This window comes from Phalacrocorax carbo, chromosome 14, assembly GCF_963921805.1.
Source record: "Phalacrocorax carbo chromosome 14, bPhaCar2.1, whole genome shotgun sequence".
NCBI lineage: Eukaryota > Metazoa > Chordata > Aves > Suliformes > Phalacrocoracidae > Phalacrocorax > Phalacrocorax carbo.
In genome coordinates, this window is record NC_087526.1 from 17,377,152 (window position 1) to 17,398,967 (window position 21,816).

General features: G+C 46.6%; 1 protein-coding gene across 2 annotated transcripts in view; it reads left to right on the top strand.

Annotated features, from left to right (window-relative positions):
• The window catches only part of NDRG3 (NDRG family member 3), a 68,347-nt gene that overhangs the window by 39,426 nt on the left and 7,105 nt on the right, over positions 1–21,816 (top strand). Inside the window, exons 1-9 of one of the 2 annotated variants that reach the window (XM_064465098.1) lie at positions 1,536–1,677; positions 15,172–15,277; positions 15,972–16,092; positions 16,617–16,679; positions 17,010–17,070; positions 18,745–18,831; positions 19,355–19,411; positions 20,619–20,722; positions 21,117–21,182. In XM_064465098.1, coding sequence (XP_064321168.1) covers positions 15,214–15,277; positions 15,972–16,092; positions 16,617–16,679; positions 17,010–17,070; positions 18,745–18,831; positions 19,355–19,411; positions 20,619–20,722; positions 21,117–21,182 — 623 coding nt within the window. In that variant the 5' untranslated portion in view covers positions 1,536–1,677; positions 15,172–15,213. Of the gene's footprint in view, positions 1–1,535; positions 1,678–15,171; positions 15,278–15,971; positions 16,093–16,616; positions 16,680–17,009; positions 17,071–18,744; positions 18,832–19,354; positions 19,412–20,618; positions 20,723–21,116; positions 21,183–21,816 lie in introns of those variants that run through there. The other variant, XM_064465097.1, reaches the window with a different exon arrangement.

A 21,816-nucleotide genomic window follows, 5' to 3' on the forward strand; every position in this document is an offset into this window, starting at 1 on the left:
CGATGATTCCAGAAAACCTTCTGTAAGCCTGTGCAGAACAGGAGTATAATATAGTGCTAAAAGGATAGTTTGTATTTTTTCCATCTCTTGATAATAGACACTGAAAGTGCACCCCATCTGGGCAGGCACATGTTACTACTGCTTTCGCTTGATTCATCGTGAATTTTAGTGTTATCTTAAAGCCTGTAAGTATAAAAATTACTAATATTAGCACGTCATAACTTTAGTGTCTAGTCTTAGAAGCAGCAACAGTGTTAGGCAATGATTTTTCTGTTTTAATAAAGGTAGATAATGTGTTTAAAACACTTCCCTGTACTGTCTTGTCTCCGTCCGTCTGTCTGCATCTTCTCCATCTCTGCCGGAGGTACCGTATGCTCCCTTGTTGCATGGGGAATGAGTAAAAATAGATGAAATGCTTTTGAGCAAGAGCATTTGGGGAGTACAGGCATTGCCTATTGGGCTCTGTCCACCAGGACTGGAAAGAATGTAAATATAGCACCTGAGCATCTGAGCACATCAGCCTTCTCTGCAAATTCTCTAATGACCCGATAAAGCTCTGGGTTTGCCTGTTCCCTGCCTGTGAGCAGGTATGGTCTTCGGAGCTGGAATAGAGTGGGAAGGTAGGAAGGAGTGCCTGTCACAGAGCTCTGCGTCGCTGCTGCCTTTTCGCTCTCTGCTTTCCCACTGCAAGCAAAGCCTCTTTGCACCCTTCTTTAAAGAACACGCCAAATATGAAACTGTGCGAGTCTCAAAGAAACACGGTGCTGCAACCACGGACGTGTGCACTCGCCATGTCCTGGTGTGGTTGTCTTGCTCCCTGCCCGCCCCAGGGCTGAGCTGCGGGAGGAGCTGCCAAGCGGCCAAGGGGCTCTCAGGAGCCCTGAGGAGGATGCGCTTGTTGCTTTTCTGTGCTTCGATGTAGATCAGCAGTGAGCTGGTGGCCATGGCAACAGTTGGGCAGGAGACAAGATGTTCCTTCCAGTAGCCCTCTTGGTAATTAATTTAGAGTATTTTTTTTAGCAAGAAGTTAACATAGTGTCTCTTGTGACTGTAAATGTTGTCCCAGCCTCACCTTCCTCCTGAATCTCTCCCTACAAGGTGTGGTTTCAGGGCACACCTGGCTTGCCCCACCCCCGCCCCCATCCTACCTAAAAAGTAGGCTGGAGTAAGGGCTGGAGTAAGTCTCTGTGTGAAATCTGTTAGAGAGGGTGGATGGTGCGCTGGGTCCTTGGATTTTCTGCCTGAGTTGCTAATACCAGGAACAGTACTTAAACTTGGAGCTGGAGCTCTTCTCTTGTCCTGTGAAAAATTACTGCTGCTTTTTAATCTGGCAAAGCATATCTGGCTGCCACGTTCAGGCCTCTGCGGATCGGTGTGTCCTTACTTACCAGTGTTTGAGAAGGGAGAATTCAAAGCGAGGAAGTTGGCTAGGACGTTCAGAGGAAGGGAGGTCCTGTGTGTGAAGAGAGACTTAAAAGCACCTAGCCTGAGGCGAAGGTTTCATTTGTCCAGAATTTCAGAGGAAGGAATAGCCTTGGGGAGGATCGGAATTTTACAAGAACAGGCACAAACTGGCCACATATTCATGAAGGCTGATAACTGGAAGATTGTTTCCAGTTACAGTGCAGTGAAGTTGTCGATCACCTTCCAATAGCAGTAACATCTGCAAGGGACCTGGTGAGTTTTAAGGCAAAATTTAGGGGCGTTGTGGGATGGTTTATAATATCTTACACGTTGTAGTGTTTGCAGTATGAGAGCATGGCATCAGTGATGCAAGACCTGCATTTCAGACCTTTTTGTTTTTCTAATAGCCAAAAAAAAAAAAAAAAGCTGTTTTAAATGGAGATAAAGCTGTGGCTTTGCATGGGGCCGACCACATCCTGGGCTGCGCTTGCAGGGCTGCAGCCAGCAGGGTGAGGGAAGGGGGTGCTCTCTGTTAGCACTGCGGGCAGCCCTGTTGACAGTGCAGGTCCGCTTTGAGCGCCCCAATACAAGACACTGACATACTGGAGTGAGTCCAGTATTATTTCAGCCTGTGTTATTCTGTGCCCTTGGCCATGAGGAGATTTGCTGTAAGTCCATCCCAGGCCCTGCAGAGCTCTGCCTTGGGTACAGCCAGAGCAGTATCACAGCCAGCCTCAGTGTTCATCGTGCGGTGCCTCTAGACTTCCTTCTGTCTGCAAGCCTGAGTTTCAAAATATTTTCTGCAGTTGATCCATGCTTATGACTGGGAGAAGTGTTTAGTTTAATTGCAGCTCACAAGCATGTCACTAGTACCGTCAGTGCCTCTGAATTGTGTAGTGCCAGGCACATGGTTAAGTGTGCTGTTTTATGTAAAGCTTTGGCATGTCACTTTTCAGGGTAACATGCATATTTAAGGTTTGTAAGATCTTTTCTTCCTTGGGGGAAAATGGGTGATGCTGTTGTGAATTTCTATTGATTTCCCAGGGTGTTTGTTTTTAGTTTTGAATAACTTGGTAGGATCAGATCTGGGCAAAGTCAAGAGAGCAAGCATCCTCTTGCTTCTGAAATTTTTGTTGCTCTGGGTTAATGTGGTATGAAGAAGCTTTTAGCTTTTCAGATACAGGTGCCCTGGTTTTCTTAAACTGTTCATCTACAAGCAACCGCAATTAACCCTGACAAATAACAGATTGCCTGGGCATCAGCTGAAACAACCCCCACGTAATCTGATAACCATTTGCAATGGAGATAAAAAGGAGAGCTAGCATGGTGGCTTAGGGGTCTCTATCAATATGAATCTAGGTTATTCTCAGAAATAAAATGTATTAACCTATATCTGAGAGCTGCATTTGACTTGAAAGCTGTATGAACCCTAATGAAATCTAGGCTTGGCGTCTTCTAATGTTCACAGGCAGATGGTGGATTAAATGGTCTGGGTCGCTGATGGACAGATGGTGTGGTGACCTAGACAGTTAATAGAGCTGTGCTTGTGCTTTTATTATTACTTGCAGACCCTCTTTAGCTGCTTTGAGAAGTAGAAGTTCTGTGTTAGCCTAAGTCTCTCCCCCCTTTTTCCAGGTGATTTGCTTTAAATACCAGTGAAGGAATATGCTGATACATTTGTAAAACTATCCAAATAAATCTGCATTATGTTTCAGTTTGACATAAGCTAGCATTTGATCTGATCTGTAGCTAGTACTTCCCCGCTGCTGCCTCCCACCTACATGAAGGGAGACAAGTGTTTTGCTCTCCTGCACGCACCATGCTGAAGAGGACCTGGGGTGTGGAGATGGGTCTGGGATTTGGCAGAGTATTTGCAGAAAGCTTATAAGGTATAGGAAGCAGTGGGAATAAGTAAGTCCAGGACCTGCATAGTTCAGCTGAAACGGAAAAGACAAGACATGCATAAACTCCTGGAGGAAAGAAATTAAAGTTTCCCTGTACAAACACTCGCTACGCATTGCTGGAATTCATTGAATATGTAGTTACTCGGTGCTGCCTGTGCCCGGGTAAAACACAGCAAAATGTTAGAAGAGTAACAACAGACCTCAGTGAGGAATTTTCTGCCACTTTTTTTTCACTGATTCAGTTTTGGAGTTCTTCTACAAGTACATTTGTCTGAAGCTTTTTCATCTGCATTTTTAAAAGTTTGCTTGTCCTTGCCCAATCTGTATTTTTGCTTGCTGTGCAGTAGGAGATGGTATTCTGCTATTGGGAGGTTATGTCCCATCATCTGCATTTGCTGGTGTCATAGATGTTGAATCGAAACTGTGTTCATTTTTTAATGAAATAATTAAAGCCAGCTTGTGATTACTACACAGTGGTGTTGAATACAAGATGTTTTAAAGCATCTTCTGTTTATTGCACTGAAATAACATGAAACATTAGCACTTTGAGGAAGTTTTGCTCTCTCTGTATGAATAACAAGGGAGCTGTTCTCGCCAGCATCAAAATGTTTTGTCTGGACCATTGTTCATCTGATTTGTACAATGGGTTCTTTTGGTCTCTTGTTCAAAGTGCTAGAGTGAAATTAATTAAAACACAGGAGATGTTTTGATGTAGAAAGCAAGTTTTTTTAATGCCTACTAAATTAGGAGCTGCCCCTAATCTTATTAAAACCAGTGTCACCACTAATTTGACTTCTGCTGACATCACAGCAATCAATACTGTAAAGCTAAAAATTATTAAAATGGAATTTTATTTTGGAAAAGTTTTTCATTATTCTTATTTCTTGAGAAGCTTTTCCTCTGATTACTCCTACACTGGCTTTCCATCTAAAAACTGTTTTCTGTAAAACTGCAGTGTTGAGTTCTGGAAAGCTTTTGCTAGCAGGACTTGGACTGAAACCTGATTTTTATTTTTAAATGTACGAGCACAATCCTTCCATGGGGTTTACTTAAATGTTACTTTTGCTTTCTGTATGCTTGTGACAACAGTGTGCTAAAGAGGCTGATTATGCAGATGTGGCATCTTAAGTTTTTGTGCTTTTTTTGTTCTTGTCAGTGAGCTCTTACAGCAAAGCAGATGTGTATGTGCTTTAGGTTGAGAAAGGGATTTGCCTCATTCCTCCATTCAGGAAGTGAATGGTGCCTTTCCACTAACATGACTGATCCGTTTCCATCCATTATACAACACCTGTTAATCAGAGCAGCTAATGAGTAATTACAGTAATAGTTGTAACTCAATGCAGTTAGACTCAGTTCTAGTTCCGAAGGACTTTGAAGGTTTGGAGACACAGAACATGGCTCTGCTTTCTCTTCTTCAGGAGATTTTAAGATGTTCGTGGTCTTCAGCAAGATACCAAAATGTAGTTTGGCACATCATGTCAGCAGGTGGAAACTGGGTCCCTGGCCTATCTTCCAGGTTGCCTTTAGGGGTTAAGATGATCTGGGGTCTGGTAGTCATACAAAATATTTTTAGCCTTGCCTGTCTATTAGGGCATTCAGATCTTCCTCGTGTAGGATTCAGGTTTACAAAGGCTGTGTGCCTGCAGGTTGTGGCACCCTGAGCCCACTGTCCAGTGGATGGAAGAGCAGTAGAGGCATCAGCCTGTCCTATCCACAGACCATGGAGAAGACTGCAATCTGATGCTCCACTGACTCCAAATAGTGGTGCAGAGTGCTGGAAAAAAACAACCCACTGCCAGACTTGGGCAGATGAGAGCTGTTCTGCAAGTGGTTTAATTCACCCTGAACTATTATAGATCTAGGCAGGTCCAATTCCTGCATTAGCTGGGGAAGTGGGGATGTACCCTCAGAGCAGGAGTAAGAAGCACCATGTGTTCCTAAGTCTGTGCTGGATGCCTTGCTCATGACGTTGGATACTTGAATGGAGTGCAAGGAAGTTGTGGCTTTAACTGCTTCTTGTAATGCATGGGCAGGGCAGGAGATGGAGAAGTACATCTTGCTCCATCTCCAACATGTAGGTGTTGTCATTAATTGCTTATTGGTCTCAATTTGTGGTGTTGCAGGAGCTCGTAATCTCTGATTTGGGAGCACAAACCCAACCTGTTGGCTGTACTCCTGTTGCAGGTCACTTGACTTCAGTTTACTTGGCTGCAGAGCCGGCATCTGTTCGCTAGCAGAATCTGTGTTTTGGTGACTTGCCATTTCTCTGGCTGACACGGAGCATTAGAAAGAGTCACAGATGTGCACTAGGTCTGTCCTTCAGCATTGCCTGCCTTTGGAACAGGAACACACAAAGGCTTGTTTGTATGTACAGCAATAGGTTGGGGATAGCCCCGCAGCACCTTTGTCCCCTGATGTTTTTGTGTTTGTGTAACCAGATTACGCACCTGGTTCTTATGCTGCTCTGGATTCTCACCCAGCATTTCTCTAATTTAAGACTTAATACAATTACACAAAGTACTAGCAACCATTGCCTGCTTGCATAGATCATATTGTGTTTTCTATTAATAAACTTCTGCTCTGTATGGAAATGAATAATTTAGTTCAAGATCTTGCTTTAGAACTGATTTAGGCTTGCTTCCCACGCAGCTGTCTCCTTCAGCTCTACTATTTCCAGACTAGTTTTGCACAGAGAGGACATGGTAAGCACTTACCTTGCAATTGCGTTAAGGTCTGTGGTACTGTAATGGTAAGAGTTACCAGATGGTGATGTTTTACAGTCTTATAATATTTTTTTCCTTAGCTAATAGTCATAGTGTTGTCTTTTTTAGTAATGTGTAGAAATTTGAGGGCAGCTGTTAGGCAAGACATTGGAATCTCTGATCTTGCCATGGTTAACAGCTGCGGTAGTTTGCCTGAGGAGCATGCTGCAATTGTTTTCCACCTTTGCCAAGACTGGCAAAGATAACACAGGGTATATAATGGCTGTAGTTACAGTGTCACTGTAAAAGGGGGAAAACTGACCTGAGTAATCTGCATCTCCTCCACCTCACAGCAACGCGGCAGTGGAAGTATTCTTTGCCTTAGGTGAACCAGGATCTGAGTGTCCTTAAGCTGAATGATTTTTTGGGATGTTTCTAGTCCTCTGCTAGTACAGACATTTGACAAGCTTGAACAGAATGTGAGCAACAGATACCTTGCTGCTCTGTGTTCTACCAGATTCAAGTTTAAAAAAAAAAATTGAAGGGATTTCACAGATGCGTTCTTTATGTCAGCCTCCAAATTAAATCAGTTCTCAGTTTTTCCAAGGAATTAATTTTGAACTTTGGTCAGCTTCACATTGGGGAGTAAAACTCATCTGGTAATGCCAAAAAAGAAGCTTAATAAATTAGTTGGAAAAAGCACTGGTAGTATGAATTCTTATCATTATGTATTCCCACTGTGAAAAAAAAATGGTTTACTTCAGACTTTTAAAACTGAAGCTCTGGATCACGCTCTGATCTGGAGCTGAGGGAGCGTGGCTGGAATTTGGACCGTTGCAGTCTGGCACCCAGGTACCTCTGTTCGCTGCCTGGGACTCTCTGGAGCTCAGTGCGTTAACACCTCTGGAGCTGCTGTTGGATGCCGCATTCCCTCACTTAGAAATATTGTTCTTAATATGGGAGATTCTCAGTGGCACTGTCATTGCTTCCCTTTCTGGCCAAAGACAGAGGCTGGCAGTCAGAGATGGTTCCCCCATTTGAACCTTTTGCCACCTGGGCATGCACCCACTTCTTCTCATAATCAGTAAATTGAGACGTCAGCAGTCGTAGTTGGGTGTGTGTTTTCCTCCTCAGTTTAAGAATCATTCAAAGATTAAGGACAAATAGGGTAATGTCCCTGTCTAGTCTGACCCTCTGCAAACCCCCAGTTCCTGCTTGTGTTTAATCTCAAATGTTTTAAAGCTGCTGTTGGGTTGTGTCTTATCACCTCCTGATGTCCAAGCCTTTATGGTTCACACACATCTCATTTTCTAAAGCGTAGGGCTCTAACTAAAAGCAGGCATTCTCAGGAGCTGGGACCGTAAGGCATATAGCAAAAATCACAGGGCTGTCAGCGATGGTTAGTAGCATTGGTGGCCTTTCTCTGGCTGCTGTCTGCTTTTCTGCCCAACCCCTACCTTAGAGTATATCTCAACAGCATAGCTAAGGCAAGTCGGTGCTTCTGCCACTGTGTGTGCACTCGCAGCGCTTACCTTCCATCCAAATGGAAGGATCCTGTGGTTGCAGGGTCAGTTGCTGTGGTTTCCCGATGTAGTGGGACAGCAAACGCAGCCCTGCACTCCCACTTACAGGTTTCCGTGAGACCATCAGCTCGCTGGGCATGGGGCAGGACAGAGGGACAAGCAAAGTACTCTTTTGGATAGCATTTCTTCAAGTCAGCCAATCCGTAACAAAAGGCGCACTCAAAATCTCAGTTTTGTTTTGCTTCTGCCAGTGGTTATTGTATTCGTGTCTGAGATCACAGAAGAGAATTGAGGTCCCTCTTGGTGGACACTGACAGTGGAACACTAATACCTGGATACAGTGTACAGGAAGGAGAAGGTAGATGCAGGTGGTGGTACAGGGTGCGGGTGGATGTTAAAGGAAGCTTGTTGATCTGATTTGGCTCTAACTAATGTCAGTGAATACCTTAGGTTCCCTTTAGACTGAAATCCCAGGCCCAAGTAAGAAATTTGTTTTGCCTGTAATTATGTGAGCGCCCAAGATGGTGATTGGAGAAGCTACAAGGCTAGGAGACAGAACAAGAGTAGGAAGCTTCAGCTGCCCTGTGTGAGTTAGGCAGATGGGGCTGTGGAACATGACACCGGTATTCCATGTAGGCTGCAAACTTCAATGGAGCAACAAGTTAGGGAGCCCCAGGGAGGAGAAGGCGTCATTGACGTGATTCTGAGAAGGGCAGAGAAATGTGTTCAAAACAGTGTCTTCAGAGAGCTGCTCTGTGATGGGAACCATAATGTGCTCCAGGTCAACATCCGGGGAGGGGGGACGGATGGACGGACACAACAAACCCAAAAACAAACATAGAAAACTTCACTGGTTTTGCACTAAAACTTGAAAACAAGAACTGCACAGAAATTGAGAAGCTTATTGAAAATAAGCTAAGCAGAGAGCAAATGCCCCCATCTATCACAGCAGACATGAGAAATGGTGCAGAGAAGCCAGCGTGACTAAACAGAAGGGCATGGAGGCTATTGAAAACAAAAAAGCATTTTTCAAAAAGCTGGAGAAAATGGAAAAGGTTACAAACTGTAGCAGTTAAATATATTGACAGAACAAAGCAGGCAAAGGGGGATTTTGAGAGCTGACTTGCAAAGGGGCGGAAAAAAATAGTCCTGTTTCAAACCATCAGAAATAGAACCATGTGTGAGTTTGGAGAGTGCTAAGGCTGCGTCAGGCTCTGAAAGGAGAGCTCAGGGAAGACTGAGCTGTAGCAGAAAAACTAAATCTATTTTTTCTGCGCACAAGCTTGCCATGGAGCAGCTCACAGAGGTTTCCATGCGGGAATGCTCTTTGTGGGGAGTCAGCAGGGTCCCGGCTTTAAACTGCAATGCCTGTTGCATCAACCCAGGAGTTTTAAATGAGTTTAAGAATGAAATAGTTCAGTTGTTTAGTGAGAGACTATGCTTCTCTGTTGAGGCTGCTGTGGTGCCCAAGGACTGCAGTGCTTCACCTGTAACACAATTTTTAAAACAGATCCCAGAGGAGTTCTGAGAATTCACTGACCTGCTGTACCAGACAGACTGACAGAACTGGCAAGGAGTATAGTGGACGAATTGCACGGATAAGTATTGGGAAAGGGTCAGTGTGGTTTTTGTAAATTGGGATTCTTTGAAGGAGTCAGTAACCGTACAAATAAAGGCAGTTCAGTTGATGGTTGGATTTCCAAAAGACAAGACCCCCTACCAGAAGGGGTCCTAAGACATATGTCTTAAGAGACTTAGGTGGTCATGCAAGAGGAGAGGTCCTTTCACAGATGAAATATTGATTAAAAAAGAAAGAACCCCAGCAATTATTTTCACAGTTGCTTGAGATAAGTAGAGGAGCACCTTAGAGATCTGTGTTGGGACCTCTGCTGCTTAAATCTGCTTTTAAATCATCTGGAAAAAGCGATGGAAGGTGCAATGGCAAACTTTACCTGCCTTTGGGTGCGCATAGTGTGATGCACGTTGACTAAAACCATTCCACAGTAGACTATAAAAGGGTGGGCTCAGAGCTGCTGATAACCCAGAGGCATAAGGCCTTAACATTGCGAGAAATGAGTGAAAATGTCAGCTCAGGGCTCATGGCTTTCAACACAGCAAATAAATTCTTGTTTATCAGGAACAGAGAACAAAGCGACCTGATTGTGCTACCGTGTAAATCCACAGCACGCCTACGTGTATTTGACATTCTGCCAGCCCTCTTCTCTCAGGAAGGAAAAGCACAATGGAGCAGTTTTGGAGAACAGGTCATAAAAAAAGCTGCTGTGCCAGGACTGGCCAGATAGTCGAGAGCACATCAGCCCAGAAGGGGTTACGTGAAGGGCAACAAGCTGTTAGGTCATCAGTGCTGTGGGTTATGGAAGTGGGATCAGTTGTTCTCCTCTTCCAAACCAAGGACTGGGGGATCTCCTGCAAAACCAGCAGACACAAGATGGGGAATAAAGTGGTTCTTCACCCCACACATCCTTAAGCTTTGGCTTTTCTGGTCACAGGTGAGGCAGATGCCAGAGGCATAGGTAGCAGGGGGTGACTGCCCAGTTCTCAGACGAGAGAGTCGAAGTCTCTTTAACCTACAGATTGTTGGAGGTTGGGAAAATTAAGGGAAACTGCTACAAGATGCAAGTGTTTGAGAAATATCACTACATGCTTGCTCTATTTTATTTTTCCACAAGCATACACTCTTAGACTAGGAGGCTGGCTGGGCCTTTTGTCTGACCAGCTACAGGTGGTCTCCATACCTCCTGATCCTCCTCCATCGTTGCTCTTCTCCTCTGTGCCCTGCGGGAACTGCTAGTTTTTGAAGCGATGGTTCCCAGCTTATTTGAGTGTATCCGCAGTAGCTGCCTGCACAGGCTCATGTCTCTGCTTTCTCCCCAGCAGCACGCTGCTGTTTGGCATGTGTGCATCACAAGCTTTATGCCTGTGGCCAGCAAGAGCAGGCTGACAAGACTGAGGCTGCTTCTGCTGTTGAGTTCCCATTTATAGCAGGTTGTCTGCAGCTGCTGTTTATTTTTTACTTACTGTACAAATAAGGGCAGAAGATAAAATCTCTCCACAGAAACCTCTGATAGTTTCCAGTCCCTAAGTGAAAATTAAATTTTATCAAGCTTTTCAAAACCCAACTGCAGATCATCATCATCTCTCACATTCATCTACCTTATTTTGCAGACTGAACATTTAAAGTCCGGCTCTTTCCTGGCCACATCTTTTCCACCTGCCTTCTCCTATCACTGCTTCCCTGCACTATGGGCCAGATCAGTGTTCAGACCATAGCTGGAGTTAGACAGCTGCGAGGTAACAATCCTTGAATCTCCATTCAAGCTATGCTGCTGCAATGTGTCAAAGCTGGCCTGAAACACAGCATGCCAGTGTCTGAGAAGAAAGATGACGAGTGTCTGATACTTTGCAACACTACATTTCTACATGAGCAATGGGCAAATGCTAGGAGGGAGTACGCAGGATTGCGGGTGGGCAGTGGTTGTGGAGGCAGTGCGACAAGGCAGGACATCTCACTGGGTTACTGGCAGGGAAGGTGTATCTACAAGGATGTGAAGAAAGCAAGGGCAGAGGGTGCAGCCTGTGAAGCTGCTGTTCGCTCACTGAGTACTCTGGTAACCCATCGTAGCTGGATTATTCTGCTCCATGCCTGGATGAGTAATAAACCAGTAATGGTGTACTGAAATGATACCTTTTTCTTTGCCAGTTCAAGGTAGCAGTTGTGTCTTGTAAGTGTAGAGACTGTTGTTGGCATCTTAAGCATGGTACCTAAGCTGTGTTAAGCATCTGCCTCGTGCTGTCCTTTTTAGCTTTGACACGTGAAGGCGCTGTTTTGGAGAAAAGCAGGTGACGAGGAAGTTATGGGTGCTGTAATTGTGTGATGTCTGAAAATGTTTTTGTCCTTTGCAATCATAGGTCAAGATAAAAGCTACAGGGCAAATTTCAGAGACAATAAAGTTCAGTGGAAAAACGGACATAGAATTATTTGCAGGGAAACTAGGGGGTAAAACCAGGCAATCTTGAAAAGGAGATCAGCATGATGTTGCAATGTGTAGCTAAAAAAAGTGAATGTAGTAACTCTTATCTTGAATGTAGTGCCTGCAGCTTGCTTTGTAGGACTTGGAAAAAGCCTTAAAAAAGTAAAACACTTCAACCAGAGGAAGCAGAGGAGGGAAGCCGCCTCCCAGGAGGATTTCCACCTTGCCTGGGAGCTCACAAGAAGAAAAAGAAATAACCTTAAGCCCTCCCAGTCTAAGGCTTTGTCACTGTACAGGGCAGAGTAAGAAGTCTGCAGATTTAGCATCTTAAATTTTTTAAAGTGCTACTCACTGAGATTTGTTAAAGATGAGATTTCTCGAGTTGCTTCCATCTTCAGTCAACATTCCCTGTATCTGAATCACTAATGTGATTGAAGGAGTAGCAAGGTGTGAGTACCCTTCAGATTGGGCTGGTGCCCGGTAGTGACATGAAAAACCTTCTCAACAAACTATCTCATTTCCCCAAATCGCAGTTTACGCAGTCTGCAAAGTCAAAGTAAATGGGAGGGCAGGGATGGATTTCTAGCTCAAGGAAACCCTTCTCCTTCCCCACTAGAGAGCTAAGACCCAAGCTCAGCTTCGGAAGACAAAAATGCAGGGCGTTGCAGCGTGAAGCACATTGAGGTGCTTGAACAAAAGCTCTGAAGAAAGGAGGGTGTTTCTGTTTCCAGTGACTTGTCTAGTGTTCTGCCTAGTGGAAGCACGTGTGATGTTAGCAGAAAGTTTGAATGTAATTCCAGACTTCTGGAATTGCTGACTTCTTCCAATACCATCAGCTCTTTTGTTGATTTCTGTGCTTTTCTCGCTGTTGGCTCAGTTTGGGTTTTGTGCTTCTGTTTCGTAGTCGACCTTTTGCTGCTGCTTAGAAAACCCTCCCTAGTCCTCTGGAGGTGCAGTTTTATGAGAGTGAGTCAGCTTAACTGGCCTCGTGCTCCGAGCAGGGTTATTCTGTGATCCCATGCGCTCCCCTCAGGCTCTGAGCCAGAACGAGCATTTGCCAGACCTCTCTGTGAGCTTCTTAACTCATTGACCTGGCAGAAATCTAACAATGTAAGATTAAAAGAAAATAAAAAGCAGCCAGATAATTTCCTGCCAGATCAGTGAGTTAAAGCTGCTTATGGAAGAGATCAACAACTGCCAGAGCTGGCAGAGAGACCTGCTTTTAACAGCAGTTGGCCACTTGGTTAGCTCAGATAGGTAGGAAAGTGCAGCCGGGGGTTGCGAGCTCCGGCTGCTTTGGCACTTGCCTAACGCTTCCATGAGTTTGCTGCACTTTGCTGTTTCAGCCGTGTGCGCTGCCAGTCGCTACCCGCAGCCTCCTCCAAAAGTTGCCAGTTTTGTTAAAGGACTCATTAACAGCTGTGAACTTGGAGAATGCTAAAATGACAGCCACTGCTATGGCTGCGCAACACGTCCTGCTGGAGTACAAAACAGGACTTTGCCCAGGTTAGCAGAGCAGCCCGGAGAGCCAAGAAGACGGGCAAGGGGCAGAGCCTGGTGGTTTCTCAGAGACTCAGGAGATGGAGGCTATGCCCAGGCTTCCTTGCGCACCTTTGCTGCAAGGGCAGGCAGGCAGCCCTGCTGCGTGGACCCAGGCTTGCTTTGCACACGTGGACTCGTTGTTTCCTACCTGCGCAGGACGCCTTGGCCCACAGTCCCCTCCTAAGGGGGAGGGCACCAGGGGAGCATCAGGCTGGATAACCTCACCTGCCTTATTCTCTTGCCTGCATCTAGCGCAGCAAGTCACTCTGCTTCGTAGGTGCTCCAGCTTCTCCATGTGTACAATGCAACAGCTGCATGCAAGTAAGACCCAGCCCGTTTCTGAGGATGAGGGCTGTCTGAGGTGTCTTTTTATTCTTCAAAGCCAGGCTGGAGAAGGCTTCAGGCTACCTTGGGTCATTTTGCTGTGGCAGCTTGCTCCTGTTGCCATGCTTCTGGGAGAAGGGGAAAGGCTGTGAGGCCCCCAAAAAGAAGTACAGCTGGGGGGAGGAGGGTCTTTCACTGCAAGAGCTAAATCACTCTGGCCCTCAGCCAGCCCTTGGGAGTGCCCAGAAAGGAGGGACGAGATGAATTTCTGATGTGCTGCAAGCCAGGTACTCTCACCTGTCCTGTATTTGGTCTAGTCACTTTAGGGTTACTGGAAAAAAATGTTTTTGAGGTTGTAATGTCCTGTCTTCAGGCTGAACCATAAGGCTATTCCCTAAGCAGGTTTTTTTTTTTCATATCAGGAAAATAATTGGTGCTTTTTACAGGTTCTATAAGTCAGAGCATGTCTTTCATTTCTGTAGACGATAGAAGGGACTTAAAGATGACGTTGTGTACCCGGCCATGCTGCCATCTCCACAGCTTTTCCAAAGTCTGTAGTTATCTCAGATCAGTGTGTGTCTAAATGTGTTTGCAGCTATTTTAGTTAAACTCAGGTGACTTCGTGGGCACTTCTGTGTTTGTCATTGTGAGGTTGTGGGTTCTGTTTCTGCACCGGATGAGTATTGGAGAGGTACCCAGAGACCTCATGGTCCCCTTGCTCTCTTATGCAAGGCACAGTGCAAAAAGCCCTCAATGTTTTGCTTGGGAAAAGGTGCGTAGTTTTGCTGGCAAATCACCAAACAGGTCATGAAACTGCTCCACTGGTACCCAGCTGGAAACAAGCATAACCTCCTGTATCTTTGCCAGCTGCTGGAGGAGCCTATGGGTGGTTTACTATCACGTTAGCAAACCTGGTAGCAGGGAAAAAAGTGTTTGGTTAAGGCAGAGTGTTCAGCCTTCCCTGGGGTGGCGGGTCAGGGCTCGTGGCCCAAGCTGCAGCAAACCTCAATGCAGCAGTGTAGTCAAGATCTGATGGGCTCGTGGAGAAATGGCCGAGGTGGGTCTGCAGTAGACAGGCAGCCCAGGAGAGTCTATCTTTCATTTTTAATGCTGTTGAAGGGAAAAGCTGCCACCTGCTCCCCTGTGGATGGGTACAACCTCCCAGGCAACCAGTGACTGGATTTGCAGAGCTTGGGTCTCTTTGTTGTCCCAGCCATCTGCCTGCTCTGTGTTATGCTGTTTCTGGTTCGTGGTTCCCAGGGGAAACCATGTACTGCTGCCAGCCTCTTGGACATTGCTGTGTCCCCTCGCACCAGCTTGCTTGTGGACAGGACTTTCTCAGGGGTGTGGGCTGGAGGCACACTGAAGACTTCTGGGCTGGTGGGTTGGAGGGAGAGGAATGGCAGCTGGGGAGCAAAGCTTGGCTGTGGGAGTGGACCTGGCTTCATGATGTGACGAACCCCTAGAGACAGATGGACACGTGATACCCAGCTTCTGCTACAGTGCAGGAATGTCACGAAAGACCATTGAAATGAGATCTTGGTCACAGGAAGGCACAGCCCACACCTTTCACGTGTCTGTACAAAAGCAACCTGCTTTTGACAGTAGTTGGAAAGAGATCTGACAGGGTTGCAGATTGCAGCAGCTTTACTGAGCCACCAGCTGTGGGTAGGAGAGCAGCATTAAAATGTGGATGACGCCCTTGCTGCTGGCCCTCAGTTAGAGTTCCTTGAAGTGCAGGCAGCACACGTTAACACTGAGGCTCCTTCTCTTTCTGCAGGAACATGACATTGAGACAGCTTTTGGAGTGGTCCATGTCACCATGCGGGGTACACCCAAGGGAAACAGACCTGTCATCCTCACATATCATGACATTGGCCTCAACCGTAAGCCCTTGCATTCCCAGGACCCTGAAAAAGTGGTTGTTTATGGTATTTGCTTTTGAATGTGGGGACCAGTGGGATTGGCCTGGAGCTAAGATGGGGCAGGTCATTCCAGGGTAAAAAGATAAAGGTCTGCAGGAGAGAGAACATGTGGCACACCCCTGTCCATTCCAACAGCCCTTGAAAGGTAGGGCCAAGGAGGAAATAGGTCCACCCACCACACTTAGTGCTTTATCTGACTTGTTGCACTGTGTGATAGAGCTGCCGCAAGGCATCCGTTCCCTAGGTGCTGGGCAGGTGAGCAAGTCCCTTCTACAAGGCTGCAGAAGTAGTGTAATCTTTGTATTGGGCTCAGTTGCTCTTTCCACCTGTCTTCCCACCCAACAGGTACTGTTATGTTCACACAGGTGCTCCTCAGTATGGACTGTGAGTACCCGAGTGCTGCAAGGCCCTGTTTTCCTGGGCATGCATGCTGGGGTGTCATTTGTCTGCCTGCCCTCTGGTCGTGGCCATTACTTCACTAGGACTTGCTGCTGCGTTGCAGTCAGCGGAGCACAGCAGCATGCATCTCCCAGCACCCACTACCCCGCAGACTCAGCAGCGGGGTGGGCTCATGCAGGCGTGTGCCATGGTGTTTGGAGGGTGGGTTGGAATAAAACTTCAGGAAATGTCTCATTTCTTTTTTTTGCTGTTGCAGACAAATCCTGTTTTAATGCATTCTTTAACTTTGAAGACATGCAAGAGATCACTCAGCATTTTGCTGTGTGCCATGTGGATGCACCAGGCCAACAGGAAGGAGCCCCCCCGTTCCCATCTGGGTAAGAGCTCTGCAGACACCCTTGCTCTAGATGTGGTCTGGACTGCAGTCTGGACTGAGGTAGCACCCAGTTTAAGCCAACTGGGACTGCCAGGCTGAGTGTAGTGGGAGGCAGCTTTCAGGAGCAGAGAGAAAGAGAACATGAGGCGGCTTCCCAAGGGGCATTCAGGGAGCTCTCGTATTACTGAGGCACGGGTCAAGCCCTTGCTAGTGGTGACCTCTGGTATCAGCTCTCTGGCTTGAGCATGAGCCCAGCACACTGCAGCCTAGCTTGTGTTCCTTGCTTTGTCTGTCCATCCTCCCACAGAAGTCTGACTGCCCCAAAAAACCACAGCTCTGCGTGTCTTGCTCTGAGGGATGGGATCCATGCAGTTGTCTGGACTATACAGTATCATTGCAAAATAATCACCTATGCACGTGTCTGTTGGATGTTCCTTGTCTCTCCTACCTTGGGTAGAACTGGAAGGTAACCTCTGTCAGGCTGTATTTGGAGGTGCTTCGATTTCAGTCTCTCTTGGTTTTCAGGTACCAGTATCCCAGTATGGATGAACTGGCTGAAATGCTGCCCACTGTTCTGATGCACCTGAAGTAAGTCTCTGAAAGGAAACAGGGTGAGCCAGCTGTATACAGCCATTCCAGCACCTACCTCTATCTCTGCTTGCAACATGTGATATGCTCACTGAGTTGTCCCAAGAGGCTTGAGCATCTTCTGACCTGTGTAACCCTGTCTGGTTCTTATGCTGGGAACATTGTCTGCCACATGAGACAATTTATGGCTGCTGCATCATTGCTGGATTATTTTGAAAATGAACCATAAGCAAGCAGCTGGATGCAGAGAGGGGAAAGGCTTTGCCTCTAGGGATGCTTCAGCTGTGAACTTAAATTAGTCTTGCTGATTGTGAAATGCCTATATTTCAGCCTGAAAAGCTTCATTGGGATTGGACTGGGAGCTGGCGCTTATGTCCTCAGCAGGTGTGCAGTAAGTATCTCTTCATTTTCTTGTGATTTATATGAGCTGTGGTCTTCCACTGATCAAACAGACCATTTGTGGGGCACCAGCAAAGTAGCAGTAATTACAGTAGACCTGCAGGGAGCCGTGTGAGAGCTACTTCGCATTCAGATGGTTAAATCAGAGCAGCCAAGGCTACTCTGAAGCTACTCCAGATGTGGAAAGATGATAATGTGATGTCTTTGAGTCAACAGAGTCCATCTTGGCTGCTAGGAATATCCAGACTCATGTCTTCACAAAGACTGGCTGCATTACTGCATGCTGTTTTCATTGTCTGTGACACCAAAAAATTGATTTGGTGATGTGCTGTGAACCAGTGCTAATGAGGAATGTGCTTTTTCACTGGAAGGAAGTAGGTTTTGCACTCCACCCTTTGACAAGAGAGTGCTAGCTTTATCTTGGTACTTACTTCTATGTTTCTCTCTAGCTGAGTGTTTATAAGCATGTGAAATCTGTGGACATAGTTTAGCAGCCCAGGAATTTGCCTGAGTCTTTCACAGATAGCATTAAAAAAAACACAGAAATATCACATTCTCAGTAAAGGTTGCTTCAAGTTGTTCTGTGCAGAGAGTTGCCAATAATTTAGGCCACTTACTGCTTCTTAAAGCCACTTTACTATGCAGCTGCCCCTCCTACAAGAAGTTCTTTGCTTCCCATTTCCTCCAGTCAGGGTTAAGCCTGGGGCAGTGTGAGGCACTGGTGTTTGCTCTGTTCCTTGCCTTGTGTATCTTGTGTAGTTTTAAGGCTTGAAAATAAGCCTTTGGCCTCAGCTCACTTAAGTGCCAGCAAGCCCTTGCCATGCTGCCTGGGTTGCAGACAGTTTCCTGCTGTGGACAGAGCTGTTTCCTTCTGCTTAACCAGTGCTAATCTGTGTAATGGAGCAGAACTGCTGTAAATTTTCAGCTGTGGATTGAGCCTAGAGCTCCAAGTTCTCTGGGTGTGTTGGATTGCTGGGTTTGTATTTGCAGGCAGTTCTGAAAGTATTTTGTACCCTTGCTCCCCACACACGCCCGCCAAGGTGAACTGCAGGGTGCTGGGGATACCAGGCTGGAGCAGGGGAAGAGGGGTCTGCAGGCTGGGGTGGGCAGGGGGGTGCCCTCTGGTGAGGCGGGTGCAGCACGAGCTTCCCAGGCCTGTGCAGGAGCTTGTGGGGCCTCGGCACCAACTCCTGTGCCACTTGCCAAATCATGCTGTTTTGCCACATCTCCACTGGGAGACTGCCTTTTCCTTGAGGAGTGGAAGGGAGGTACTCTTCCGGCACAGAAGTTTCTCCAGGTCCTTCCTGGAGGTGCCAGACTGGAGCAGAGCGCGCCGCTGCTCACAGCCTTGTAATACGCAGGAGCCTGAGCAGGACCTGTGGCAGCCCCAAAGGCACGGGTCACCAGAAGACACTGCTGAGGCCTGCTCAGGCTGCAGGCGCTGTGTGAGCAGTCAGTCCTTCAAGTACCAACTACTGAATTGGGTAAGGTCTAGCAGGGAGCCAGCTTTGGGCCAGGCTCTGAAAAGCTGGCTGCCCGGCACGGAAGAAGCTCCCCACTTAGTCTTCATTTTACTCTTGTCTTGCAAGAAGCTTTCCAGCTGCTGCACCTGCCATTGACCAACGTGTGGGCTGAATCTGAGTGTGCCTGTGCTCTCTTCCCACAGCTCAGCCACCCCGACCTGGTGGAGGGACTCGTTCTTATTAACGTTGATCCATGTGCAAAGGGCTGGATTGACTGGGCAGCATCCAAGGTGAGTTTCTCCTTCCCCTGCACATCTCCTCTGCACAGTGCTTAATGAACAGCGTGTAGAATAAGAAAAAAAAAAAGACAGAGTACAGGAATTTGTCAGTTTATGGCAAAAACTCTACAATCTCTTTTCTGTCCCTGCTGCCTTCTGGGTCTGTGTGTAGTACGGCCTCTACTGTAGGAGCAGGGGTGGGTGTGATCGTATGTGAATGAGAAATCCTGGTAAACTGCTTGGAGAAGAGTGGCTACTGAGCACTCAGCTTTCCTCTGATTTAGTACTCATGCTTGCAGGCTTCATTTGGCTGAGGTTGAATGGACCTTGTAATTATTCTGTTATTCTGGCCACTTGCAGTTATTCAGGGTGCCAAGTTTCTGGACAGCTGTGTGTTTTGTGTGCACAGGGTTCTTTGGATCCTTGCACGCCCATCCCAAGCTTCAGGCATTTGTTTCTTTTATCACTTGAATAGTTTCTCTGTTACTTTCTTTACTCTGATTACTCTCCCTCCTCATTCATGGTCACTCTTCAGTTTTCAGGCTGGACAACCAACATAGTGGATATTGTCTTGGCGCATCATTTTGGCCATGTAAGTACCCAGCAGGTGTTAATATTGCCCATGCAACTGTACATGGAGCTATAACTTCTGTACATACCTACTCTGAAATAGCTCTAGTCCATCAAATAAGGGTTGCCACAGACAGCATTATCTTCTCTGTGTGGCAAGCTTACATCAGGGCTTCACACGCTGCAGGGAGCACATGTATCCTCATGCTTGCCCTAACTGTCTCCAGATTCCAGACATGTTAAGGAAGTAGTGTCCCACACACTAGTGCTAGAGTTCCTGTCTTTGTGGTGCCCAGGCAACTGTCTGCAGAAACAAGTGGCCTCTGGTTCTGTGTAGCTAGCATGGAAGCATTTGGGATGTGGGTAGAGCACAGATCAGCTGGGAAATGACAGTCAGATATTGTATGTGTCCAGATGTTGAACTGCTGCATTCTGCTCTTCGACTTCCCCTTCAGTTTCAGCAGAGGTAAACCAGCCCCTCCTGAAAACCTTGGATACAGTAATGCCTTCTGCTAGGGATTTGCTGGCTCCCAACCAGCAAGCTTACTGGGCAACTGAAAGGGTCTGTGCCTGAAGCACACTATATATGACATGTAGCAGATCAGTGCCTGGCCTGGAGCCCTCCTGCAACAGCACACATCAGCACAGGAAGGAGTCGTGTAGCTTCCTCCTGCTTAGAGTACATGCTGTTCTCACCCTGCTTTCAGGCCCCTTCATTAGATGTAGTGCTTCCTTGCATTCCCTTTTCCCTCTGTCTCTCTCTAGTTCTCATTGGAATGCTGTTTCTTCATAGAACTGGGTGCTGGGATTAAATTTTCCTTTTGTCCCAGTCTTGGCTGGGGCTTACCTATAGAGCTTTGCTTCTTTAACGTTAAGTGGAAGACCTTCCTAAAACAGTGTGATTTGTATCTGTATAAGCATTACTGAAGGTCGGGAGCTGATTTATCCCATCTCAGGATACCTTTGTACTCCTGCAGCAGCACTTGCACTGCCATTTGTGAAAGTGTGGTCACATTACCAAAGCGTGGCACTTAACAGTCGTGTCACAGAAACATTTAACGTAGCCTAGGTACGAATGCAGTCTGGAGTTGCTGCCCTCTCTGTTGTTGTTCACAGGGGCATGGTGTGTATGGAGGCAGTTTAATGCTTCTGTATTTTTATGAGTAGTGTTTCTTTACGTGTGAAAAAGATGATGTTTCCTGTCTTTCAATTCTTCTGCTTTTGTACAGGAGGAACTGCAGGCAAATCTAGATTTGATCCAAACGTACAGGCTTCATATCGCACAGGACATTAACCGAGATAACCTTCAGCTGTTTCTCACCTCATACAACAGGTACAGGGTACCTTTTTGCCTGCTATGTTGCTCCCATAGCTCCCATGCTGAGTAGATTTGCTGCCGTATGTATTATTGGATATTATGTCATATGAACCTTTGTCCTAAGCCTAGTCTTCAGCCCTTATCCTGAGCCAAGCTCAGCCTCATGCCTGGATGACCCTTTTACACCTCAGTAGATCATCTCTCTAGGTACACAGCAAGCTTGCCATGAGAGCATGGATCTTGTTTTCTGGCAGTTACTACTGGGGCTCCTGCTCATGGTGTGACATGGGGAGTGATAACCTGTTGCCTGGGTGCTGGAGCCAGCATTTCTGATTGGATTTTGTATGCTCCCACAAAAATCAGTTTCCTCTGCTGATTTGATGGAGAATTGTTCTGTTTTGTCTTTCAGTCGTAGAGACCTGGAAATTGAGAGACCAGTTCTTGGCATCAATGAAAATACTACAAAAACACTCAAGTAAGTTGCTCTGAATCAGCCTGTATCAGTTATTTAGTGTGCAGTCCCTTCAGCAGAAAAGCCGTTGCTGCTTCTCAGCAAGAACCCCACGAGGCCAAGTGCTGGGAAGACTGTTCAGACTGTCCCAGGCTTTGGTGCAGTGCTGCCAGCTAGAGTGGGGCAGAGAGGTGTCTAGAAGCCCTTTCATTAAGAACTGACTGAGATTCTCCATAAGGCAGGGTCAGAGGAATAAGTGTATCCACCCAGCAGTCACTGCATTTGCTGAGCTGTTAGTTTGGTGGTTTCGCATGAAAAATTAGGGAAGCAGGTTTTTGTTTGTTGCCACTGACTGCCTGTCTCCACCTTGCCAAAAAAAGGTTACCTGCGCAATTCTCCCAGAGATGGCTGTGGGTTCTGAATGCAGAGAATGCAGCGGTGCTTTCCTACCTTGGCAGTGACTCTTTCACCTGGGAGAGGATAGCGTGTGCAGGGTACAGCTGAGAGGGGACAGACACTGGAGAACTGGTGATAATCAGCACAGGGGGAGTATAAGTAAATTTTCAGATTCCAAGCAAGAAAGCAAAAGGGGCAAATTGCCTTCAATGTGTAGAGCACATGAAGCCTGTGAACTGCAGTCCTGAGGCAGGATGTCTGG